Source organism: Corvus moneduloides, chromosome 3, assembly GCF_009650955.1.
Source record: "Corvus moneduloides isolate bCorMon1 chromosome 3, bCorMon1.pri, whole genome shotgun sequence".
NCBI lineage: Eukaryota > Metazoa > Chordata > Aves > Passeriformes > Corvidae > Corvus > Corvus moneduloides.
Genome location: NC_045478.1, coordinates 64,556,483 through 64,583,838, shown reverse-complemented (window position 1 = coordinate 64,583,838; position 27,356 = coordinate 64,556,483). Strand labels below are relative to the sequence as shown.

Below are 27,356 nucleotides of genomic sequence, written 5' to 3'. Positions count from 1 at the left end.
AAAGCTTCACATGTCACATTGTATTTTAGGAATAAAATAAATGTCTGTTTTGTAAGAATTTGGTTTCACTTTTGTTACCTTTTGAGAGAATTGAACAAAACAAGTCCTGTCTCCTCGCTAAGTAGAAGACAGTGTTGCATCCCTTACCTGTACTCTTATACCATGGTAGACACAAAGCCAGAACAACAACAATGCACACAGAAACAGCGACTGGAATAGATCATCCAGCATTCCAGGAAACCAGCTGTTCACCAGAAAAGAAAGGGGGAAAAATGGATCTGTAACAAAAAAAGGGGGGAAAAAAAAAAGAAGTCAAACAGAGAGGAAAAAAGCTTTCATTATGAAAAGTTAAGCAGAATCTATCTACAGCAGAACAAAAAACCCCTAGATTTTTCAAATTACACCAGTAACTGAAACTGAAGTTTCAGCAGCAACCCGCTCTGCTGTAGAAACTCAAATGGTTGCCAGCATTTCTAGAAGATGTCAGGTTTTATTAGACTTTCTACTAAACCACTGTTAAAGGTGATGACCTAAAAATTACCATACGATGACTAAGATGCAAATATTCTTTTGGTACTGATAGAAAGTGCTAGAATTTGATGTGTTTTACTGGACTAAAAGTAGCCTCCATTTTTAACTAAAGTGTGAGTATCTAAAAAATGAAGAAGACAGCAGACAAACAGAAACTGAAAGGTTCAGTATGGTAGGCACCTATTCCAATCACGGCTTTAAACAAATACCTGACATTCATGTGACTGAGAAGAACAAAATCCACCTACTCCTTATGCCCTTGAATTTGCTACACTTGGAAAGGGTTGGTTTTTTAAATTTAGTTTTCTGAAGCCATACAAACAGCTGCTTATAAGTTCAAGGAGAAATTTCATTTTGCCTTCTCTTTCTTTTTTTTTCTACTTCTTTTTTAAAAAGGAGGCTTTCTAGAAATTCCAGGATACGAGTACCGTTGTAAAGTAGCAATAGAGGAAGTAGGATGGACATCCATTTCTGTTCAATACCCCAGTCTCTCATGGAGAATTTCCGCAGGGAATGTGCAAACAGACACTATAAAACAACAACAACAATTTATAAGGAAGGAATACAGCCTTCAATGGTTTAACCAGAGCTAAGAGAGAGCACAGCACATTGCAAAGGCTACTTCATGAGGTCTTTGCCACTGAGAACACTGTAAAACAGGAGCCAGGTCTCCTCGTTTCTACTTAAAAGTTTGCTTGCTGACCCCAATGCAAATTACTTAATTCCTCAAGCAAACTAAGAAGTAAACCAACCAGTACATGAAAATCAACATTATGGGGAAAAAGAAATGTTGCCTCATTACTGGTCACACACTATCAACAACTTCCACTTGAATTCACTTTTTACAAAGCAGACTGCATTTTATATTCAGTTACCTCCTGAGCAACATCATCTATGTGAGAAAAATGCTATGCAAGTGTGCAGGACTTTGATGTCCCTACTCTGGAAATTCTGGATTTTAGATTTTATGTTGGTTTTTTTTTTTCCCAAACACTTATTCTCCAGGAGGCAAGACAGGTTAGAAAGGATACATCATCTAAATCATAGCATAATTTAGGTTGTAAGGGACCGCTGGAGGTCACCTGGCCCATCTTCACATGCAAGGCAGTGATAATTTTAATGTTAGATCCAGGTCATATTCAACTGAGTTTTGCTCATTTCCAGAGACAAAGAGCCCACACTCTGACCATCCTATTCCAAAGTCTGAGCCTACCTACACTGCAAAGAAAAAAAAAACCTTTTCTTTAGCATCTCATCACAATTTCCTTTGTCTAAGCAGAATTTTTTTTCTGTTTAATCCAAAACCAGAGTTTAGAAAAACAAGTTTTCCCATTTATCCTATTTTCTTAATGTCCCTTCAATACCACTTGTAAAAACATAATAGCAGCAACTATGAAATACGTTAAGTGTTTCAGAAATGTTTTTACAGCCATTCAGTGATATGTTAACTTTGCTGCCTGGGGTTAAATTACTAAACACAGCACTGCAGAGCAGCTGCCTCCATACTAAACTCCAGAAAAGCTGAAACAAAATCTTACCGTGACCATAAAAGTAAGAACTACAAAAACAAATCGGAACCATATTTCCACTTGTGAAAAAGTTGGATTATAGGTCTTCCACTACAAGAAAACAGAAGAGCCCAATGAATGGTATTTTGACAGACTACATACGACATCAATAATTAGCGCTTTATGCAGATACTGAAAAGTTCTGTGGCTTTTCAAAATTTAAAGGTACAACCAAATTCCACTATGTCACCATGGAAAGATAAATTTGTACTCACAGGACTATCTGATAAAAAAATAAGCAAAGCAGCCTAATGGCAGTGCTTCTCTTTTATCCTGCCACTTCATAACATACTCGGTGCTGTTATATGTTAAAGCACTCTCAGGACAAAAAGGATAGTCTTCATTGATTTCAGTTGCACTTTCAATCAAAGTTTGAATGCCAATAAATGAGTAAATCCAGTGTGTTCTTCTGTACTACCAAGGTCAATGCATAAATTGATTATGAAGAGGTCAAAAAGGTACAGGGGTACTTCTGTAAGGGGTTTGTTTTCTTAAAGCTTCCTCACTTGTCTCAGAAGTTAAAGAAAGGATAACTTATTACAAACACAGAAATCTTCACATGGGTTAAGGGGGAAAGACTCCTTCTTCTACTGTAATTATTAGAAGGGCATAAATATTAATTATAACATGTCAGTTTGCATAAACTCTGCTCTGTTGACAATTTATCTCATACCTGGCATGCTTCTGAAGCCATTTTTGAAATGTAAACTCCCTGGCACAATATATGCTCTGCTCATACGAACAAGAAGCTTTACCTTTCAATGTATTAAATCTGTCAACCTCTGTCTTGTCTTTTTAAACTGTAAATGTAGAATGAAAATTATATGTAGAGAAACCTATTATGCAAAAGGCAATCCATTGATTTCAACTGAGATCACCATAAACAACTGTAATAATGAAATAAATATGACAATGTTAGTTGCTGCGGGAAAGTTTGGGTTGGGGTGGTTTTGGGGTTACACACAGGGCTGCCTTAAAGGCAGCCTGCAAAGCAAGATAATAAACTGTACAACTACAAATGCCCCAACACTTTGTTCTGTTTGAAATCTGGCACTAAATAAAGAGTTTGTGAGCTTAGGGGTTTTTTTCCCCCTAGAGCTTATTTTTAATTATGTGCTTTATGCATTAGAATATTAAAAATATTAATATTTAGAAAGTTAATTCAGTATATTAAAAATATTTTTCCTTTACAGTAAGATTTTTGGTTGCAACCTGCTCTCACACACTGAATGCTATATACCATAGTAACCTGTGTTATAAACTTAGTTCAGTTCCCTCTTCTCCCAATGCAAATGTTTCTAAATTTCTTCCTGGAGTCAATCAATACACATGATATAAGTGTTTTATAAGCAATCTTTAGCACTATGAACTGAGATAGTTATTCCACTGGAGGTCATTTTAGTGAGTTATTTTAGTAACCTGCTTGTGTTAGCTGAAAAAAAATAAAAATTCTCTTCCTCATAAGTACAGCACCCCCCAAAAAAATCTCTTCATTTTTCTTTGACTTTGTTAAACCTTTCCAGCCCACACTTTCATGAAGTCTGGAAAATTTTGATAATTCTGATATACCTCCTGGAGAGGCTGAAAAAAATACCATCCTTCAGACAGGCAACATCTCTATAACCAAATGCAGAAAATTGGATTTCTAATCTAGCTTGCCTATTGTGAAAAGTATCTCCCAGCATTCAGACTAAATTTTTGTTACAGAAAACAGCAGTAGTAGTTCTGAGAGAAAAATTTTTCCTTACAGAGTTTAAAAAATTGGTCTAGACCCTTATCAACAGTAAATGCTATAACAGCTCTGACATGAGTAGTGACAGAAAAAATAATCATGGTACATTTTTTTATTTATCTTCAAAAATCTGATACTTCTTTGTTACAGATAAAGCACACTTCTACGGCATTAAAGAGACTTCTTTTACTAGTACAAAGCTTTATACTTACTGTGAAAGTAATATTCTGGATGGTGTACGTTAACTTTAGATCTTCAAAGCTAACAAATATGTTGTACTGAGTGTAGTTCAGGTAGCCCAGATGAGCAACAATGATTTCACTGCATTTCTGTGAACACACACAGAGAATAGTACATAGAAGGCTTCAAATTATTCCAGAACATGCGCTCTTCGTATAGGTTGGAGAATTTGTTTCTAAATGGTTCAATATTGATGATATTTATTATATATCTCACCAATCTCAATCAGTCTGATCAGGACTTTCTTGAAAGATACCAGAGAGAGCAGAAGATACTGATAAAGTCAGTCAGGTGGATCAATGACTGAACAATAAACAGGGCCAGCTTTTCACTTAAGCTGGTGAAAGCAACTGCTTTCAGCACCAGGATGGATCTGAATAACTCTGTCGGGTCAAGCTGAAGAGATGGGGCTATCCTGTACTAATTCATTTTTTAAAGTTAATAAGAGAAAAGATAAAAGCCAAGTATATTGCTCTCTTGGCTGTGTAATTAAACCTAATGGAGCACTAGTAATTAATTTCTGCAAATTTCATTGATATGTGCTTATATCTATATAAAAATAAAACACTTGACTTACTATATATGCTTATCATAAAAAACTTCAGCTATGGCCTTCCTCAAGGATTTGCATCTGGAGAAGCTGGATTGGATGTCTTTAATCTTAAAAATTTCAGTGCAAATTACATTAGAATATCCAAACATTCTTTCACAGTGACAAAAAAATTTAGCTTTTTCAGAACACAGTAGCCAGCTGATTTCAAGCAGACTCTGCAAGGTGTTGGAGAAGAATTTTTCTCTCCTCTGGAAGCTCACAGCCAATCTTCTGCTACAAAATTCCTTTCTTCAGTACTGCTAAATCTGTTTAGTGACTGAACAGGACCCATTGATTTACTGGCAAAGAGCAACTCTAACAAGAAAAAGGGGTCTTTAACAGGCAGTAGACAGAAGTCACAGAAGTAAACAGAAAAGTGATGGACAGGCAGCTGTCTTGTCAGCATGACTGCCCACATTGCCACTACAAATAAAACTGTCCTGTAGACTTTTTCCTGAGACGTGTTTAACAGACACATTCTTCTTATTTGCAGTGTAAGTAGCATGCACACAGATTTAAAGAAAATGCAGTACACCAGAGCTTTTTTTAAGCAAGTACATACTTGCGCACAACTGAGTAATCTTGTCCGATTATGAACCTGGTTGTTAACATATGGTGTGCTTCCATCCTTCACCACTCCCAGTACTTTGACTGTCACAGTCACATTCTTCTTGAGGGATACTGGAATTAAAACAGAAAACATTAATCTATTGCTACATGCAGAAATGAAATCTCACATAGAGTTCCAAAATCATTTAAAATACATATGCTATCCAAATACTACTCAGACTTACTCAGTTATACATTACTGGAGTAGGGGTATTTTTATATGTAGGCAGTAAGTCACAAGCCCTTTACTGAATCTTGACAGATTAACAATTACTAATACAGTATTTCTCACATATATACAGGGAAGCTTTATTGAAAAATCAGTATCATTACAATCTACACACTTAATTCCCCCCAAAATGAAGAAAGAAATACACAGATTATTTAGATACTACTGTTTTCACAGAAATAACAACTTTTCCCCAACTCCTGTTGCTTCCAATTCAATCAGTGCTGTCCATGTCTTTACCAAGGGAGGGGGGTGAAGTGGAAGAAAAGCATATCAGAGGAAAAACCCACCAACCACAGCCAGAAAGCAACAGGATCGTGCGTAACAGATGAAATTAAAGATACAATAGACAGGTTGCTATAGCAATTTCCTGAGAATTAGGTAGGAGTCTCACCGTCGTGCTGGTCCAACTCAACTACGCAGGTCAGCCACAGCTGCTGGTTGTAAGTTGACAGTGGTGGCGAACTTAAATTAAATGGCTTCAGCTGTAAAAAACCCCACAAAGTTAGCACCAGCCTTTACACTGTTACATGACATAGCTGTAGTTACAATGATGAAAGGCATGTCAATCATGTTTGTGAGAATGTTTTTGAGAAGAGATTTATATGTGCTACTCCATGGACAGTGTGATAAGCAGCTGACATAGAAGTCTTACAGAGAAGTAGTTTAAACAGCACATTTATTTTGCACAGCACTGCAGTAAGGGAAGGTATGACTACCTAAAGCCCATCAAAGCAGCAGCAATAAAACAGGAATTCAGATACGAAAAACAAAATCCTGAGGCCTAGCCTGAATATAAGAAATAATTTTAGCACTTTACTTCAAAAATCAGATTTGTGGGCCTTCATCTGCTACACAGTTTTAAACTTGTTCAACTATAATTACAAAAAAGCCCTGTTTTCCACTAGGTTTTCTAAAAATCCCACATTCAGTTCAAAAGAATGCAAGATATCATTAAAGATAAAACCTACATGCAAGAAAGACTTCTCTAATTTGAAATCAAGATGTATTTTAAAAAAAATAAAATCCACCCACAGTACTGTATCAATCCAAATATATAGAGGTGACTAATAGGTTAAAAAAAAGAAATGTCCCAGAGTATTTAAAAAAAATCCACAACAAAACCTTTTTAGTGCTTTCACAAAAAATACTTTAGATATTAAGTTGATAGTGAAGAGCCAGACAAACAAAAATGCAAGAACTGAGAACCAAAATATGAAAGCATTTAAGAACATGTGAATTTTCCTGTTAGAAAGCCAGATCCCATATCTTGGTCACATGATAGTGAACAAATAACAAGAGAAAGAAGTATTTCTTTACAGATGATAGAACGGGAAATCACAAGAGAGACATCATTAGTTGCCACTGAGTGTATTGTTTTTCAATGCATGTTCTCAATTTCTGTTTCTGAACTCCCTACAAGAATCTCCAACATTAATTCACCAGGGAAAAACTCATGCATTTCTTTATCAGAAACTGCCTAGTGCAGAAACATCCTAGAATTCTCCACCTGACCTGCTCGCAACAGGAAGAGACCAGAAATTGCTGCTGGGCTACTCATGAGGTAACACAGTGGTAGTACAGTATTACATGTTGAGCTTCAAACTGGAAAGCACCACTAAGACATTTAGAATAACTGGAGGAAAGGAGGGAAATGTTTAACATTACTAACATTAAATAAAGCCATTCATATAATCCAACAGTATTTATTAACTCTTACCTTTAGGCTGTTATTTAAGTCAGTTCTTGCTACAGAAGTTTCAATTACATTAGGACCTTTACAATATATAAGAAGGAAGACAGAAAATAATATTGAAGTATACATATTACTGATAAATAATGATGTAAATACAGGCTTTCAAAAGACTGTACAAAATACCTCCCTGCAAAGCAAGTAAACAGTATTCCACTTTTCAGATGTTTCGGATAAAGGGTAAAGTGCTTGGATATTTCAATATAATTTATAAATCTGACCTGCATGTTCCTTTAAGCATCTCTGCCATAGTATTTCTAGGAATGATTAAATTGGAAGTAAATTATAAATCAAGAACTCCATATCAGAAGCCCTGAACGTGTACTCTAAACTACTACAACAAACCACACAATATTTATATACATATATCCCAAGGTTTTTATGGGAGTGCAGTCATGAAAGCACTCAGCTACAGAAAAAGCTAGCTAAGCACCGGTGGTTCTGTTGTTACAGCAACTCAAAGGTCAACAAGGCCTGCAGAAAACACCTGAAAAAACTGCACGTTAAATAGCAGTACAAATTTTCCACAGCCAAACTGTTACCGCTACCTGGCTTACACGGAGCACAGTGTCCGTAATGCGCTGCACTCAAGGCTCAGGTACCAGGGCAAATGCATCCCATTGTATTTGGTGCATGATGCTAAAGCCTTTTTAAGTACGTGTAGTACTTGCCTATACAATCACAGTAACAGCACTTTCTGACTAATGATGGATTTTCATTGCATTGGTCTGTTTAAGCCCAATCACATGTTTGTTTAGCAACAATTCTCAATTTACTCAGATTGGCCCCCTCCTTTTCTACAGAAAACTGGGCTATCATATATTATGTATATCATCACATCAATAAAGAAAACTGCATGGAAGCTGTATAAGCAATTTCTCCTGCAGCAGACAATCTATTTAATAAATAATTTCATGTCCAATTGTAGTCAGAGATGCTCAGCTCGTTATCAGAGCTTTTCTGCAACCACTCCTCCAATCACTCTGGATATGGACACACACACACTTAGCATGTACTGACCAACACATCCACTCACACCCTACTGTATGCAGCAAAGGGGAAGCAATAAAACCATAATTTATGTTAGAAGAGACATACAGAGGACATCTAGTTCACACCCTTGTTTAATTTGATCAGGTTGCTGAGGGCCATGTCCAGTGAAGTCTCTAAGATCTTTAAGGACAGAGACTCCCACAACCTGTCTGGGAAACCTGTTCCAGTATTTAACCACCATTATAGGGAGAAAAATTTCCTAATATCTAACTGGAATTTCTTGTGTTCCAGCTTGTGTTGCCTTTCCCCCTATCATCATGCACCTCTGAGGAAAGCCCCATTTTGTGTGTATCCCCTGATAAGGTGGTTCCAGACGGCGGTCCAATTTCCTATTTGATATGCAGGAGCATGCGGTACTGAGGAGAAGAACGCACACGTTTTTATGTACACAAAACATGAAAGGACTAAACCAGGAAAGTGACAGGGAAGAGTAGGCAAAGATCTGTGACTATACAGCAGGTTGTGAACACACAGAGATGATGTATAGCAGGATAACTGCATGGAAGCAAGCTGTATAAGCAATTTCTCCTGACATGAGCAGGACATAAACACCTGTATTTGGGCCAGTAAGATCCCTCTGTCCAAATGGTCTCTCCCTGTATATATTTGGTCTGGTAATTTAACGGAATTTATTAATCCTCAAAATATGCTCTTTCAATCAAAAACTCAGTATTACAAAAATTATGCAAGAAAAGCAGTTTCTCACAAAAACCAAAAACTTCAAAGTCACTACGGAGAAACAATGGAAAAGAAGGAAGTTTATAAATGAGCAACATGGGATCACTGTGCAAGAAGTATTTTAGGTTAGCTGTCATGAGAGCTCTAAACGTGCAGCACTGCTTGGGCTCCTGCAACCACTCTAATAACAATATTAACCATCTTACAGACTTAAAAGGAAAAATTAAGAATTTCAGCCATCACAGACAGAATTTCATATTAGAATTGCAGTGCAACATCACCAACAGCCACCCCCTATAAAATCAGTTCTGTATCATTGAACTTTTCAGTTCTCAAGTACATATAAACCAGATTTTTGAAAGGCATTTTTTGTTTTAAAAAGCATAATTGAGTTTCAGTGGGTGTTCACAGTTGGTGAGCCATCACGTCAGTAATTAAGTCTTGACAAAACAAATAGAATTAGCCTTTTTTAAGGTTGTTTTTTTTTTTTTTAATCGGAAGATAGGAACCAATACTGGAACAGAGAAATCACAGTCAAATTTTTAAGGACAACAACCAAGCAAATAATGAAGTTCTAGTGCTATAACTGCTACTTCTCCAGCAAATGATATATAAAAGCTTTTTAAAGCAACTGACCAAAATGATGCTGTGGCTGTATTACTAACAAATGAAGACTAATTTAAATAGTTATTGTTTTTCTTTTAGTCTTGCTCACTTAACAGAATCACAGACAAAGGCAAAGAACCACCCTGAGGTGATGAACTGCACAGCTACAGAAAATGAGTTCTGCACCTTGGATTTCCTTTGCACTTGTCTCACCCCAAAGATAACACAGACCCATTGGGAAAAGGGAAAGAAAGTGAGTGCAACTTGGAAAAAAGACCAAACAAGTCTGTCTGTCTTGGGTTACAAGAACTGTCTTTATTTCTCAGATGAAAAGCAAGATTTCTGCCAGGCTTCCCGAACTACAAGTAGAGATGTAGAGTGTGGTCAGTGGCATATTCAGGTAGCACAGAAAATATGGGGGTATCTCCCACACTTGCATTTACTTAGCGGGTTTGGTGAACTTTTCTCAGACTGTACCCTTTAATGAGGGAGCATTCTGTTGTTAGGGCCTCTCCTTCTATTCACAGGAAGCAAGCAGCTGTCAAGAAAAGCCACGAGGAATATCACAGTAATTGTTCTGTGAGTCTCCTCCCAAGGTAAACAGCATTCTTTTAAAAATATTTAAGTTATAATGAATTATGTCAGCCAAACTATCCAGCAGACCAATCTTACAAGGAAGAGAATCCCACAGCCACGCCAGGTCAGGTTCTGCTACTGATTAAGAACAAAACACTCAGTTTTGTCTTCCAGGAGCATTGCTTTTTGCCTAGTCGTTACATAAAACACCTTTCTTTAATTTCTTGCAGCCTGGCAGTATAAGTACACAACTACAAATATGGTTCAATTTTAAAGCCAAATAGCCAAATTACACTAAAGTAAATAATTCCTTTTTTCCCCTTTATCATTCATATAAAATGTGCTTTTGCAAATGTGTTTATGCAGTATTTTAGGGGCCAAATAATGCCCTTCAGCATCCTTCAGCAAGTCACAGGAATATCAGCAGTTAACCTTTATGAACTGAAAGCATATTTAGGCCTTCGGCTGCTATAATAAATCAAACAGCAGGAAAGAAGGTTTTATTTCACAGACAAATTTTATTATTTAAGGCTATTATGAAAAATCTATTCCCTACAAGGCACAGATGGGCACAAAAAGCCTGAACAGCTGTCTCCAATTAATCTGCCCTTCTTTCCAAGGCTGGCAGGACTGGATGGCTCCCAGGCCTGGGCAGCCCTTCTCCCTCTAAAGGAGGTGAAGGACAGGGCAGAGGTAGAGACAACCCAACAGACAGGTCAAAAAGTGTCAGAGAGGGGCACAGGAGAACACACTGGACATGCTGGGTGATGTGGAAGTCAGCAGCAAATCAGGGAAGATGGTAACAACCTAAAGTAATTCTTACATAGGGAGTGGGTTGCTTACTGACTAGTGATGCCTGAGATGGCCACCTAAAAACAGAGACTAGACAAGAATAAGGGAACAAAGGTACTTATTTGAAGGGCCTTCAAAGGCACACCTCGGGCAGTCAAAAGGCTCCACCCAAGATGGATCCTGAGTCACGAGTTCTTCACACTTTTGTAAGTTTGGTCCATTTGCATATCAGGATCAATTTTCCAATTACAACTTCAGTTAATGATGTAATTTCCCCAAGTTTACTCCCCTTCTTACAACGTTGGTTCACACATTTTGGGCCTAGGACAATCTGGGTGTCCTTGGAAAGCAAGCTTGGAGAGGCTTGTTATGTCTAACCAGCATGAGAGAACAGTAGCTAGCAGGCCACAAGAAACTTCAGAGTTACACACTAGGCAGTATGGATTTGAAAAATATAAAAATTAAAACCTAAGGAATCACTAGCAGTCCCTCCCTTCCCCTCTACCTGTCTGTCATTTCTGTATTGATAAAGCTCTCCTGACAGCACAATATTAGTATATTTAACACTGCCATGGCAGCACACTGACTTATTTTTCAAGAATGTTTTAGCCCTGGAAAAGCCCTCTGGCATGAAATAAAGAGGGCTCCCTTGCTTTTCAACTCCCTAGTGATACTGCGTCTTTGTTGACCAGACTACCACAAATCTCTCTGATCTCCAGGAAAAGCACCCAGGCACTAACTGCTTAGCCTCCCAGGTCACATCAGGACTCTTCCAAAGATCTTCGAAACCAGAGACCTAAGCTCACACATTTAACAAGTGAAGTTCGTATTTTTACACTAAAATATTTTGTATTTCTGTGGCATTTATCACCCAAACATTTAGAAGGCTTTACGAACAGTTATCAGTGTCCTCACAGGAAATTAAGTACTAGCACCACCACTTTACAGACAGAAATACAAAGAATTAATGTAGCAGTCTGCTGAAAAATTATGTTACAATGAAGCTGTTTTGTTTCATTTTACTGACTCTCCCCTGCAATGCAGTTGCAAATGCTAAGTCTTTGTAGGTAGTACTCCCATGAAAAAGTGAGATGGAAGAAACACTTCCCTGTCCCTTGCTCAGACATCTCAGGAGCAGTAAGCTCATTAGCACTTAAATACATCCATAAATACCAACAGGTTTAGACAAAATGTAGGAGAACTGTAATCTTTTAAAAAGAGAACATCCTTACCTGCTATTCCTATGAAGACTGTCAGACCAAAACAAATAAAGAATACTACAAAGACCAGAACAAAATGCCTTTTGGACAGTGTATACAATCGCATCGGGGCCAGCCTACAGGAAGCAAAAGAACCACAGAATTAGTGTCGGTCATATTTCTAAAGGGTCAGAAAATAGACCCCATTCATTCTTCAACAAAGAAAATTAAACCAAACTCTGAGGTAACATGTAACACTAAGAAAAATAATATTAATGCTGCTTCATAGAGCAAGGATATCAACATGAATTATTAAACATATATATGAGCACACGTATCCGTGCTCCACAATGTATGAATTTTGCCCATTCTTTTTATGCTAGGGTTTTCTATTGTCCTAAGACTTGAGCAATAGAAAACATTTGTTAGAGGGAGAAGAAGTTGTGGTTTTGTTATTTCATACATAATTAAATAAAATAATTTAAACATCCAAGACACTATGTCTCTTGCAATGACAGCTTAATTTAAAGGGACAGACATCACTAAGAACCCAGTTACCTGCACAGGATCTTGAAGAGCTGTCTATACCCCATAAATATACTTCACCCCTGCAGGATCATCCCTAACAAGGAGTAGGGCAGAACTCCAGATCTGCTAGATGTGCATGCTCAGGCTTTGAATTCTTGTCTGAGCTCCACCAAAGCTTGGGAAATAGAAACCTGAACTTAAGTTTACTATCGGACACCCAAAATACAAATACACATACAAACAATGTCATCTCTTGCACTATGCTTTGGTGGTTATCATTAGGTTAAAGACAAAATGGAAGGGGGGGAGGGCAGGGTGTATTCAAAATACCAATTGCATTCCCTGGAGAACAGGTAACTTCCAGTTCTGTTAGCCTAAGGGAAATATGATCAAATAATTAATCCTAGATAAGGTATCCCTCCTGTATCTTCCTTTTTGTTAAACACATAATTCAAAAAATTCTTGAGTTACACCAGAACTGAGCCACTATATACCTGGCTTTCTACTGCTGTTCCAGTAGGTATGATCACAGGAATCTGTACAGTTTACATGGGAAAGCTGTAGGACTGGGGGGCTGATGGGGTGTATGAGCACCATGGCAAGAAATGAAACTGTAAGACTTCAATGACAGTGCTCCCTTTTAGCTTGGAATAAAACAACTTCTTTTTGCCAGCTGAATGGTGCTCTTACTGGTTCACCACATTAGCAAAGAATTGCAGAAAAGGTGGTGAAATTCTTCCCATAAGCCCAGCCTGAGCCCTGGGACCAGGTACCACATGCTGCATGCATGGCAGCCCTTAAAAGCAAAGCAAACAATTCACTTTAAACCAGTACAAGCCTTTGTTTTCTTTGAGAATCACTACATTCTCTCCAAATGAAGCACTAGCAAAAAAAAAAAAAAATTACATTATTCCTTCACTGTAAAGTTTGAGAGATCCAAATCTTAATTTATTAACACACAAAGGAGGTGGGAAAGGGGGGAAACCCCACAGAAGTAATGAGAACGGCAAGCAAGTAACTGCAAATGTTACGAGTCTGCACAAACTGGCCGTGCAGAACTCCAGGCAGAGCACCTGCAAAATACTTGCCATACATCTTTACACACAGCAGAAACTCTGCATCAATCTAGATGTCAGAACAGCTGATTTTACAGCCAAAAAAGCCAAATCATACATGAAACTACCAAGTAATTACCACAGAAGCAGCGTCAGATCTCCGTCAGAGATCACTGCACAGAAGCCTCACAGACAAATATGATTTCGACTTTTAAAAACACCAATTAAGACAGGCATTTCAAACCAGAACTTGTCTGCACAACTTTAGCAGGGATATAACTGCAGTCTTTTTCTTAAATCAATATCTTAAAACCCCAGCCTTCATTCCTTTAAACCATGTGAAAGCTATTAAATCCGTACTAGTACAAAAATAACTAACTAAGGTGCATTGTTCTACCAGCTCCAGGGCTCCTTCAGTTCCACAGATGACCTGTTTACCGAAGTACACCAAGTATGGGATACTATCTTGAGACACCTAAGTATTAATCTTAACAAGAAAATCCTTGATTATAAAAACAGTACATAAAATGTTGACACGCCTAAATTAACTATAAGAGTTCAGGTGGATACCACATGCTTCATGGCAGAGCACATACTGAGGATCTCACAACACAGGGAAGTCCATGGGTCGAGCATAGCTGACAACTGGAAGAGTATCATGTTTGCAGTAAAGCATAACACATAAGCTGTTCAGAACAGCACAAGTGTATTTGGACATCCACTTGACAGCTACAGACTGATGTAAGATACTTCTGACTTGCTGTGCATGCTCTTGGTTCTTTTGATAAGTTTCCTAATTTCAAAGTTTTTGCAGACACTTCAAAATGCATGATGTGAACATGAAAAGCAGCTCCCTCTCCACACTCCTTACAGGACAGTCACCAGTTCCCCACCCAGCCGACAGAGTATTACAACCACTGGCAATTAGCACCTTGATTTACTCATAAGCCAGAGTATGTGTGCTTGTGAGCTTTTGAAGAAACATGTTCCAGACACTGGCTCATTCTTTATTCCAGCTGCTCTCCGGATGGTGCAACACCTGGCAGTCAGAATGGGTAGGTGTACACCTACCTACCAACAGGGATGCTGGTACCTAACACAGACTGGAGACACAGAGAGGAGGGACATACCCTGTGTTTTCCTTTCATTCATACCTGTACTCCTCAAGTCTCACTTAAGCCACCGACTAAATGTGCTGCTTTAGAGGTCAGTAAGGCAACATGGACACTTTTATTAACAGCAAATGTAAGAACTCAGCCAAATCTTAACTACATTTCTCAAGAGGGCAAACAACAATTTATAGCATTTTTATCACGCTTCGTTGCCCCTCGCCGCAGTCGCAGAACTTTCTTGTGTAGATTTAAGCGTCTTGTTGCACCTATCACCAGCTGACATACAAAGCGGATAAAATCACCTTCCCATAAGTTCATTGTTTAACACCTGCCTTTGGGAAAGAGATTATATAAAGTTTATGAATATACATAAGTGCAAGTTGGTGATCCCCCACTGACAGCTTCTTTCTTACATTTGAATGGCCCAATAAAGCATGAAATGTTGGAAACACATTTATGAGAAAATTTTAAAAGGTTCCTCCCTCTGGAAGCACCTGTTCAAACAAGTAAAGAACTGTGCTTTGCTTTACCAGCAGAAGATGCTTTAATCAGCCCAACCACAGCAGTCAAACGCTCAGGACTAGCCATCCAAGTGTCTGCAGCTCTTTCAGGCAGCTTTTACCACCTATACTCAACTTTATCCTAATTCAGAGCTGTTTATAATTAACTTATGCCTGAAACTGACTGCAAAAGAGGAAAAAGCACAAAGATACAAACAAAGAAATGTTATACTTAGACATCTCAAATAGCAGTCAATAAAAACTAAACTGCACTAGTGCAACCCGTTACAGAGTGAAATTTGGAAATGCACACTCATAACAACTGCACTCTTTCAGTAGCCATTCATACATGAGATGTAAAGGTGAGTTACATCTTGCTCTTGGAGTAAAGTTTTGCCTCAAAAGGTTTAGCAAAATGTTTCTCAGGATATTCCTCATCTTCAAATCACTTCTCATGACTGTACAACAAAGTCTTTAATGAAGACCATCATGAAAAACAGACCCTGTTATACAATAGTCTTCACTTAAGACTGACTTTAAAGAAGAGAAAGCTGTGGCAAAACTGAGATTAAGCAGTAGGTAGGCACAGTTGGTATTAAAATCAGAAATAACTCGCTTTTATGCACAGCAGTTTTTCTAAAATCCTAGCCTCAACATCTCTGCCTCCAACTGCTCTTCTCTATTTTAGGCTCACTCGCAAATAGAACCATCAAACCCACTTTGATTTGAATGATTACGTATGCTACCTACGTTCACAGTACTGGGGTCTATCCATACACCCTGCACTTGCTCATGGTTTAAAGACATTGCTTGCTTCGGTGTCCCTCAGAAGACCTTGAATTTCTTCTTGCAGATGTATTCCACAACGGTTAATAGCTAATGAGGCAGCACATGACTACATAAAAAGAGGCATAAAATTAACATTGTCAGCACTATACAGAACTGCTATATGACAACTGACAGATAACCATGGCCATGCTTTATCTTTATATGTATGCACGGGGTGGGTTTGGCTTTTTTTTTTTTTTTAGTTCCAGTTTGTTGTATTCATTTAAGTCTGAATAATTAGTCACGGCTATGGCTCTATCCATGCAAAGAGATATCCGGGAAAACAAGTTTTTCTTTTTCTTTTAACAAACAATCTGAGAGTGGACATACCGGGGGTGGGGGGAGGTTTTATCCACCATAGGAAAGGGAAACTTACAGGGTTCCTCTAAAGAAAAAGGCAGTCACCACTCGGGCTTCTGAGTGGCGAACCACAGCCTCAGAAACATTCACTTAACCCTCAGCGGGCTGATTTCCTTAACGAGGATAACGTGTATAAACTGAATTACATTCAGATTGCCCAAAGAGACTGGGGAGTCTCTCTCCCTGGAGATATTCAAGACCTGTCTGGACACAATCCTGTGCCTTGTGCTCTGGGACTGACCCTGCTTGAGCAGGCAGGTTGGACCAGACGGCCAATGACTGTGGTCCCTTCCAGCTTTGCCCATTCTGTGATTCTGTGAATGACAACACTCAGCTCCTCCCTCCGAGGACGGAGTTTCTTCACCCGGACCCGGACCCGGACCCGCACCCGCACCCGCACCCGCACCCGGACCCGGACCCGGACCCGGACCCGGACCCGGACCCAGCCCCTCAGGCTCGCGGCGCCCCCCGCGCCCGCCGCTCCTCCCCGCCCCCACTCACGGCTCCATCGCGGCGCCGCACGCGCAGTGCCGACACCTCCTCCGCGCGCCGCCGCTGCCGTGGCACAGCCGCCGCCGGCGCCGCGCGACGCCTTCCGCGTGCGTCACCGCGCGGCCGCCACGCGGCCTCAGACACGTCACGGGCCCCGCCGCGCCCCGGCCGCGGGGGAGCTGAGGCGGGGGCGGAGAAGCTACGGCGAGCCCGAAGGGCCACGCGCCCGCGCTCGGCTATGGGCGGCGGGAGGGAGATCGGGAGAGAGTCCTCGGGAGGGAGTGCGATACGGCACCACCTTATCTTTGGAGAGCCACCTTGCGGCGCCAGCACATGACTGGTCCTGCCCTGGCGGGCTCTGCGTGTTCAGAATCACAGTAACACAGAATCACGGAAGCAGTTAGGTTGGAAAAGACCTACAGGATCATCGAGTCCAACCTATGACCTGACACCGCCTTGTCAACTACACCGTGGCACCGAGTGCCACGTCAGTCTTTCCTTAAACACTTTCAAAGATGGTGACTTCCGCCACCTCCTTGGACAGCCTGTTCCAATGTCTAATCACCCTTTCTGTGAAAAAATTCCTTCTAATGTCCAACGTGAACCTCCTCTGGCTCAGCTTGAAGCCATTTCCTCTTGTCCTGTCACTGGTTCCCTGGGAGAAGAGACCAACCCCCACCTGGCTCCAGCCTCCTTTCTGGTGGTTGTAGAGAGCAGTAAGGTCTCCTGTGAGCCTCCTTTTCTCCAGACTAAACACCCCCCCACACTCCCTCAGCTGCTCCTCATCAGACCCGTGCTCCAGACCCTTCCCCAGCTCCATGTCCCTTCTCTGGACACACCCCAGCCCCTCAATGTCCCTCCTGTAGTGAGGAGCCCAGAACTGGACACAGCACTCGAGGTGCAGCCTCACCAGGGCTGAGTACAGGGGGGACAATCACTGCCCTGGTCCTGCTGGCCACACTATTGCTGATACAGGCCAGGTGCCATTGGCCTTCTTGGCCACCTGGGCACAGCGGGCTCATGTTCAGCTGCTGACCAGCACCCACAGGTCCTTTCCCACTGAGCCACTTCCCAACTACTCCTCTCCCAGCCTGTAGCACTGCATGGAGTTCTGGCCAAAGTGTAGGACCCAGCACCTGGTCTTGTTGAACTTCATACTGTTGGTTATGAAGCCAAATGTGTCATTGTGTGGGGATAACAGCAGTATTTCCCCCATTTCCAGTGCGCTTTTCCAGCTTGTGCTGTAGTAGTAGCAACCACAGGTAGAAGAGGGAAATTTAACTATATAAACAGAAAATACTTAGGACAGAAAAGTGGTTCTGAATTCAATCTAAACCCATCTGTTATAGGCAAAAGGCCCAATGTGACTCATCCATGCTGAACACGCCCATGTTTAGTGCCGCCTGGGTTGTAAATGGTTTTGTTTACCAGCTCTTTCAGTGGAATTAAAATGCTGTCACTGCAGTCACCTGCACATAGCTTTGTGGTATTCAAGGGATGTGATTGATGTATTATGTTTGCAGAGAATTCAGTCAGCTCACGAGCAAGAGAAATTAAATCCCAGGAGTAAGCAACTACTTTAAACACACTACTTAATACAAATCTCTAGTTCATACCTAACAGTGTTTTATTCTTGCATAATGTTAGGATAAAGTTGGATTTCTGTTCTGATTTTCTGTTAAATGTCTGAAGACTGGGCAACAAAGATTGTCAACTGATCCACTGGGTAGTGATGATAAAGAGTAGGCAGGTATAGGGGTTAGCCAAACTATATTTTGTACGAATTTTTGATAGCTCTAACATTTGCTCACAGAAAGTCAGCACTGCAGTAACTAAAACGTGGGAATATCTGATGTGTAGTTGAATGAAATTCAGAGTAATTGCCTGGCTTTGGGGTTTGTCGTATACAGCAGAGCCACTTTGGGATGACCCCAGAAATGTTCAGATAGATCACTCAACATATAATTTAAAAATTATATCTTCAACAATTAAATACGTTCATTAAAAGCTTACTTAGATGATATGATGGTCCTATTGCATTTCCTTTTAAAAAGTACTTAGGATTAATAACATTATTCATTTTATTCCGGTACTCTGTGGGCAGTTATGTCATTACTTGTGATCTGTGGGACCCAGGATGACTCTTGTGTAACACCACTGAACCTAAAAACATGCTGGGAATTAATTTAATCATTGATACCGGTATTTATCTCATCTGTGATTTACAGCACTGATGATCACTTAGTAATCTCATAAAAATAGCTGTCTTGAGAAATACATAGTACCAATTGATGAAGAAAAGGTGTCCACGCATTTTAAATCAACAAGAATTTAAACCGTAGACAAGAATTAACTGGGGGGAAGAAAATAAAGCTTTGAGTGATAAGGACAAACTGCATCTGCTCAGAACAAGTTATCACTGCCAAGCCACAATTTAGTCATTAGGTCATGGATGACTATGACATGCCTTGTGTAGCTTTCAGCACACTTCAGGCTTCTCCAACATGTTCTCCCTGGCCAGAAAATGACGGAATGCTTACAACATCTGTGAGCATTCCCAGTGTTCTGGGAAGTGCGGTTGCAGAGTTACAACCTTCTGCAGTTACACTTCCATTTATGTGCACACAACTGAGCTGTTCTGAGGCCTGCTCCAATCCCTCTGGCACTCAGGTGTCTCACTAATGTGAATTTATTATCCCCAAACCAAAAATATGTTCTTCTCATTGAGTAGGTAGGAAATTTGAAGCACAGAGAGACGGAGCCTTGCCAAAAGTCACTTGGAGAACTGTGTGGGTGGCAGAGCTTGAAATCCAGCTCACTTCAATTAGCCGTGGGACCACATTTCTCTTTGCCATCTACCAACTTTCAAAGAGTTGTGAATACACAGTAAACATGTACATTGCACGCTATTTTTTGTGAAAATTTTGGCACTGAGTTTACAAACTAAACACTCGGAGGGAAGGCACTGTGAAACTCCTCTCTCTCCACAGAGTCAGTCAGTCTCACTCTGCTTCTTCCAATAAGGTACCACTCAGTGCCTTGTCTGACCTGCTCTGAGATGAAGTAGTGCCAGAAGCTGCTGTCTGCCTCATCTGTTGTAGGAGCTGGACAGTGTGTGATGACTGAGGCTTGCAAGAGAAGGCAGACCGAGCTATGAATAAGCAGGCTGAATGCTCGCTCAGCTGGGATTCTACTTACACTGACCACCTTAGCACTAAAGCTCTACCTTCATGGCTCACACCTACAGCTTCAGTGACAACAGGTGAAATCCAGCCTCTCTCTAGCTGGAGCTCTTTGAATTTTGCCAGCACTAATGTTAGTGCAGTAGACTGGTGAATCAAATAGTGGAAATCATTTGAGTTAAAAGTCACTCAAGAATCAGTTGCTCAGTCACTGTGAAGATAGAAGATTAATTGTGGGCAGATGAGGAAGAGAGCAGAAATGTGTGACCAGGGAAATGAGAGCTAGGATGGCTTCTCCCAGTCACAGAGCCTGCTTATGTCAGCTAAAAAGCAATCCATGAAGCTACAGTGTTGGTCTCATCCTCCTTTCTCTGTTTCAAGCCTTCTGGCCCTAGCTATATATTTCACATTGGGGTCATTCAGCTTCTGCCCCCAGTCGCCAGGACCCTGGAAGAACAAGAGAAGTGTACCAGCTGTGGCTCAAAGCAGCCACTGAAGATCCTGCCTCGGTCAAGGCTGGAAGCAGCACGAGCCTTCCAGGAGTTTGACTGCGGATGTCCAGCAAGGTCTTGTTGACCCCACGGCTTCTCACAGACTTGCACTTTGAGCACTGGTGAAAGATTTTCAGGTGGGAAGAAATGTATAGTTATCACAACAGCCTTCTCTGGCAACTTCAAGTTTCTTCTCTGAAGCACACAGGTACTAGTTCTCTAAGGAAAAATGAATAGCTTCTCTTAGTTGCTGAGTCAAATGATGTGCCGTTCTCTGGTGTTTTTGCCAAAGGGGCAGAAGCGCAGTCAATGAAATTTTTCTACATGGTTTGAAGATTGTCTATGTAACATCAAGCATTAATTAAAGCTGCAAGTTAAAAAGTACTTTTTGTGATGTCCTACATATAGTCTTTTCTTTTTGATGTACAAAATATCATATTATTGTGTGGATGCTAGCAAGGGCTAGCAGAGGAATTTTCCTGTGAAACTTTTCTTTCTCATAAGAAAGCAGTTAGAGAAATTCAGCTTCTCACAGCTTCTCTGTGAAAGATTTCGTTCTCATGAGAACTGGATGGACAACAGTTTGAGAGAATGTAAACCATTTCTACACCTGCAAGTTGTTGTGAGGACAGTGGAATTGTTTTCAGTCTTGTGAGAATAATATTTGGAAATGGGTGTCTTACTGCTCAACCTATCACCTTGAGAGGTGGTGGGTCAATAGGCCAATCATGTAATTTCTCTTCTGCAAACCATGCTATAAAGGGTACGGGTGATTAAACGAGGTCACTTTGGACATATCATCTGACCTGGACTTATGTTGTGATTTTCGCCGTTCCCTGTGTGCAACAGTGACAATATTGCATGACAGGAATTTAAAATTTATCCCTTGTTTAAAGCAGGGCAGATTGTAGGTCATTTATCTCAGTCTCTGGGTATTATTACTAAATTCAGCATCAACACTGTGCTTCTCTGTATAAGCTGATTGGCTGGTGGGATGTGTTCAGTAACCTAGAAATGTATTTTTCAGGAACGCCATGTTGTTACTTGCAGTTATGCAACTCTGATGTCAGACCACAATTTGGCCACCCTCCTGATCTCTCCTCTCTTACCAGGTAGGCACTTAAATTCCTATCAAAGTGTTTCCAGCAAGGTGAACTCTTCAACATCAGCTAGGTGAATAGAGTTTTGAAATTCCCAATGAAAAACATCGGTCAGCTGTTTGGGAAGACTGGTGTCTTCTGGTAAGCTTTGGTATCTCACTGCTAACATGTCAAAGAGATAAAAATGTGTTTTAGTAACATTGGTACTAAACTCTTTTCCTGTCAGCAATCTACTCAAAATGGCCTAGAGAAGCGGGGCAGTCATCATCTGCCAGCCCTCCACCAGCTCTCCCTGCCCTGCCATCCTGGCCAGGAGGCATGCTAAAGGAGGAAGGAACATATTGGAGTGGGAGAGGGAGACACCGGGCAAATGAACAAACTGTTCATTCAAGGGGCTTGTTTGGAGCAATTTTTCAGAGATACAAAATACAGCAGTCCTGAAGTTGCTGCAATAAATCTGATGGCTTTATGGCAGTCCACACGACCCATGGGAGAGTGTAACACTTTTTCTTCCTCTGCCTTCTCTGAGCTTATTTACTGCTCCAAGTACTACATGGTGTACCACAGACTAATCTTCAGTGGGCTGAGTCCAGCCCAACCTTGGGTTTGGGTTACCAATGAGGTTATTTAATACCACACCCACTAGTCTGTAAATACAGTGTCTCTTTGACAAGCACACCATGCAGTGCCATGTCTGCCTAAGGGAACCTCTAACCTAGACAGATGGGGTTCATCAGTGTGCTGAGCCATGGCTAGCCCTGATCTCTCAGTCTCTCCCAGATGAATGAGTGAAGTAGCTCTTGCCCATGGGGAAATACACCAGGAGGCACAAGGTACAGACTGTTCTGGGCTATTGGGAAGAGCAAACTCACTTGTGGACACCCCCTCCATCTCTGTAGCGTGAATGAGTGCCCTGGGGCTCTGCAGAGTGAGAATGACATAAGTTGGGATGGCCAAGGAGTCTGCCAACCTTAGTTGTGCCCTGTGCCCAAAGAACAGGCTGCTCACAGAAAGTTGCTGGACCACATATTCAAGACCACTATGCATTAAAGGAAAACATCACCAAAAAATGTCACTAAACTGGGATGGCCTCAGAGCTGAATCAGAAATTACTCAGCCATGCATGCCACAAAGAGGACAGTTACTTGGGATAACAGCCCCATCAGCCATCTCTGAGCTATGTCATCCCCTTGTACTGAGTCCCCTCTCATGGAGAATAAGCAGGTACAGCACAGCGTACAGCAAGCTCTCCTGAGTCAAGGGTCACAAAGGGGACTGACTGCTTGGTGGTTTTCCATTTCTGTATCAGCTCTGCTCCAAAGCTTTCCAGTGCTGTCTTTTCTGGTTGGCACTCAGAGAAGGATGTCCTTATAGAAATCAGAAATGAGATTGCAGCAGCCAATTTTTCTTTTAAATACTGATGATGAGTAAACTCATGGCCCTGCCCCCCTTTCCCTACTGCTTAACAGACTAGATTGGGGCAATGGAAACCACCAGCTGATAGCTCAGTGGCTTTGTTCCATCAGCAGGAGGGGAGAGTTAAGGCTGGCAGTGGTTGATAGCCTCATATCTGTGAATACAGTGTGTGAAAGGGAAAACACATGCTTTTATATGGTTTTACCATCTCTTCTTTTTTTTGGTCTAGTACAAGATGTTATTTGCTTTTAGTAACCTGATTATTTTAGAGAACCTCCGTGGTTTGAAGTAAAGACATGCCACACGGCATTTCCTTGGTCAAATTTCCAAAATTCCTTCTGCTGTCAGAGCAGTAAGTCTCTCCATTACACCCCTGAATGTACTTATTTATAACGTGACCAAACATCCTGAGTAAAACAAAGAGGGACAAGAGGATCAAGCATCTAATTCTCCTTCCAATAAGTGAGAGTTGGCTGTAAGAAGAATGCATGGTAGCATCAAGAAACCCTCCTCCACAGCAGGAATCTAAAAACCAGGTGCCATTGCTACATCCATCCATAGTGCTGAAGGGAAACACTCGCCAGAACAGCAGGTATGCACTGGCAGTAACAGAAACTCACTTTACACCAGGTCACTTAGGCTAAGATTTTGGGAATGCAGAGAATTACTAGCATGACTTGTAAGTCAGGAAATATTATTTCCATGCTAAGAGTCCAATGTTATTCCATTTCATTCTACATGACCTGCAGCTGATACCTTTTTGGAATATTGTCACTGAAGAAAAGGCAATCTAGCACTAACTCTGCGAGCTCATTGGATTCACTCCGGTAGCATCTTTTCTTTTCAATGCAGAAAGTCCCTCCATACACTCTTATGGTCATAAAAATGAATTAGTAACATTTTACCTTGGAGAGCTCAAGTTTCTTCTGGAAATAAAGCTGAACAAATACCTCTCCCAGGACCTCTTATTTGTTAATTCAACAAGTTAATGTCTCCCCTCTTTCTCCACTCTAGTGCCAGAATTCCTCATCACACTGCCAGGTGCACACAGGTACATTTCCATCACTCCTTACCACCTCTCCCATGGCTTCTCACACCACGCTCAGGTGCAATGAGCCACTGCTTTGCCAGGAAAGACTGCAATTGTGTTAGACACTGCCAAGCTGTCAGGCAGTGTTTCCAAGCTCTGTGACTCTAGTCTTTGCTGTTGCAAACAATGAGACAAATTCAATCTAATGGACCACCTGCCCCTTCACTGGGAAAAACAGAGACCTCATACTGAAGTCAAATGACTTAAGCACAACAGCTGGGGTACTGTGCAGAAGCAGACTGCCCAGACACACGGTAAAGTAGAGCTGGCAGAGACGTCACAAGGTACCTCATCTTTCCCTCTGTCTTAGGAGAGCATCTGCCAGATCTAAGACTTCCTTGGCATTTGTTCGTCAAAAGTGTTTAAAAACCTCCAATGATGGAAATGCTAGAGTCTCTCTGGATAATCCTTTCTTGAAGTGTTTTGCCATCCTTCCCATACAGATTTTTTTTCTTGATGTCTAACAAGAACTTTTATTGCTTCAATTAATATTACTCTGTAATGTTTTGTCCAATAGGAACATGAAGTTTCTCTTTACAGAATTTCCTATTCCTCCAACTTCAATATTTGTTCTTTTGGGGGAGTAATCCCAAATTTTCCTCAAAGCTATGTTTTCTAGACTTTTGATTATCCATATCCCTGTCCTTATCCTCTCTTCCACTGGCAGGCCCTTGAAGTGTGGTGTCCAGAACTGAACATAGCTTGCACTAAGATCTGAAATGTTGACTAAAGTAGGTGGTGTAATTCTCAGATCTTATGAACTGTGCTTCTGCTGTGCAATCAAAACTATTTACCTTCTTCACATGTATAAGACAATATCATTGTTGAAAGAGGTTATTTTATAAAAGATTACAATTTCCATACCCTTCTTTTACAAAAATGTCATATAACTGTTTGTTCCCCAACTTGTATTTGTGTGGCTGAACAGCATCCATTCTCTGCATATTTCCTGGCACCTGTTTCTCCTGATGTCTACTTTTTTGGAACCTTCCTCATATTCAAAAATTCTTTTCATTTATAACCCAGGCCTCCAAGACCTTTGGAGTCCTTCCTAGCCTTGTGTAATCTCAAACCATCCATACTCTCCAGCCATCACTGGTCAGTCACCGAAACAGCAGACAGGGCAAGGCTCAGAAGAAGTGTGGGTGTAGCCCACACAGTGTATCTGTCCCTTCTGACTTCAACCTTTGCTAACCACTCTCATTTCGTCATCTCTTCCTATCCTGTTCCAGGATTGTTTCACGGCTGCTTTTAGAACGCAACCCCCTCGCTTGCTACGATAGTGGAAAAGGCGTAGCACAGAGGGACGCAGATGGAAATTGCCCGTGTGAAGATGTTAATAGGTGAGGGCAGGAGGAGAGGCGTGGGGCTGTCTGACCGGCAGGCGCTGCCAAAGCACATCCCCAGGGCGGAGCAGGCGGCCCCTCCGCGCCGGGGTGCGGGAGCCGGGGCTCGCCTGGAGCAGCCCCGGGGCCGGGCGGCCGCTCCTCGTGCGATGTCCGGCACCCAACCCCTCGCTCGCCCCCCGAGCCGGCCCCTGATCCCGGCCGGAGCCGCGCCCGGCAGTACCGGTAGTAGCGATCATCCTTGTAGGGCGTGAGGTCCTCCTGGATCTCCCGGTAGGTCTCCCGCACCCGCCTGCAGAAGCGCTTGACCTCGCCGCACAGCGGGCTCCCGAAGGCGGCGAAATCCGCCTCCATGCCGCCCACGCCGCCGCCTCAGGCCCCGCGCTCCGCCATGGAGCCCCGCCGGAGCCCGCCCGGCGCTGCGCGGCCGCGGGGTGGGGGCGGTGCTGGAGCCGCAGCGGCGGCGGCGGATGCGGGGGGGAGCGGATGCAGGAGCGGGGGATGCAGGGAAGGGGGATGAAAGGGGGCGAACGCAGGGGCCACGGATGCAGGGGCGGGAGATGCAGGGACGAAGGATGCAAGAATGGGGGATGTAGCAGCGGGAGATGCAGGGGCGGTGGATGCAGGGGCGGTGGATGCAGGGCGCGCCCTCGGGGGCGGCGGGAGCCGCTTCAGCACCACGGAGAGGGGCGGCCGGTGCCGGGAAGTAAGCGAAGAGTATGCACTACCTCTGCCGAAAACATCTCTTATTTTTTTTTTTTAATAAAACTGATTTGTTCTCAAAAGCATACCAGCTCTATGTAAAGTAAATGTTTTATTTATTGTCTCTTTTCTTTAACGTAGCACATATGTCAAACAAATCCTATGCTAAATCCACTTTTCACGGTCACGACACTGTAAATGGTTCAAAACTAAGAATGACGCTGTTTACATTGCCTAAATGTAGAAAATCTGAACTGAACTCTAATCAGTTTGCAGAGCGCCCTGTTAGCTTCATTCATATTGAACTTTCCTTCATAAACAAATTCACATTTAAACTCGTTTAAATTATTCTATCAATTGAACCCTTAATTTCCACTAATTAACGGCAGTGCTATCCATATTAAAAGCAAAAACCCCGTTACTATTGATATGCAATAATTGTGTCCAGTAGGTATAAATATAGAAGTCTTCTGTACTGCTCCTCCCATGTAAATATCTTCCCTGTTGACTTTGAGGAAGCTGGGCTGAGTTATTTCCCAGCTTTGCCCTTAGTCTGTATTTTATCACATACTAAGACTGGAACATGCATTTTTGCTTAAACTAATCTCTCACAAATATGTGCTGGCAAGAGGTTACTCCTGGTGGTGCAGTGGGAGAGGGACAGACAATTTGTCTTCCCCAGCAGGTGGCGGAGAAAGGGAGAGGAAGGTTCATCTCTGACCAAGAATTCCTATTTCCTACCTGTGAATATTTCTAAGCTTGAGAAGACATAGCAGCGGGATAAAAGCCATATGCACATTTAATCTGGAGACAAAGGTTCTAACAACCTCAGGACTGTTGCTGAGGAGCAAAGAGCTCAAGGGTAGAGCCTGACCAGCTCCTGAATGGCTGCTTTGAAACCCTGGGACAGGCTCGGCAGGTGCCCTGTGCTTCTGTGACTGTTACAACATGCCAGCACCCTGCTTGCTACCACACACGCGGCTGACGTAGCCGTGT

General features: G+C 41.7%; 1 protein-coding gene across 4 annotated transcripts in view; it reads right to left on the bottom strand.

Moving 5' to 3' along the window:
• Positions 1 to 26,086, bottom strand: part of TMEM181 (transmembrane protein 181) — a 36,910-nt gene extending 10,824 nt beyond the window's left edge. The window contains exons 1-10 of one of the 4 annotated variants that reach the window (XM_032101956.1): positions 17,043 to 17,127; positions 16,104 to 16,248; positions 12,192 to 12,295; positions 7,222 to 7,277; positions 5,896 to 5,986; positions 5,226 to 5,344; positions 4,044 to 4,160; positions 2,070 to 2,150; positions 960 to 1,059; positions 148 to 278 (exon numbers count right to left, since the gene is read on the bottom strand). In XM_032101956.1, the coding sequence (XP_031957847.1) occupies positions 148 to 278; positions 960 to 1,059; positions 2,070 to 2,150; positions 4,044 to 4,160; positions 5,226 to 5,344; positions 5,896 to 5,986; positions 7,222 to 7,277; positions 12,192 to 12,285 (789 nt within the window). In that variant the 5' untranslated portion in view covers positions 12,286 to 12,295; positions 16,104 to 16,248; positions 17,043 to 17,127. Of the gene's footprint in view, positions 1 to 147; positions 279 to 959; positions 1,060 to 2,069; positions 2,151 to 4,043; positions 4,161 to 5,225; positions 5,345 to 5,895; positions 5,987 to 7,221; positions 7,278 to 12,191; positions 12,296 to 12,716; positions 12,950 to 16,103; positions 16,249 to 17,042; positions 17,128 to 25,881 lie in introns of those variants that run through there. The other 3 variants (XM_032101953.1, XM_032101955.1, XM_032101954.1) reach the window with 3 other exon arrangements.
• Between the last annotated feature and the right edge of the window lie 1,270 nt (positions 26,087 to 27,356).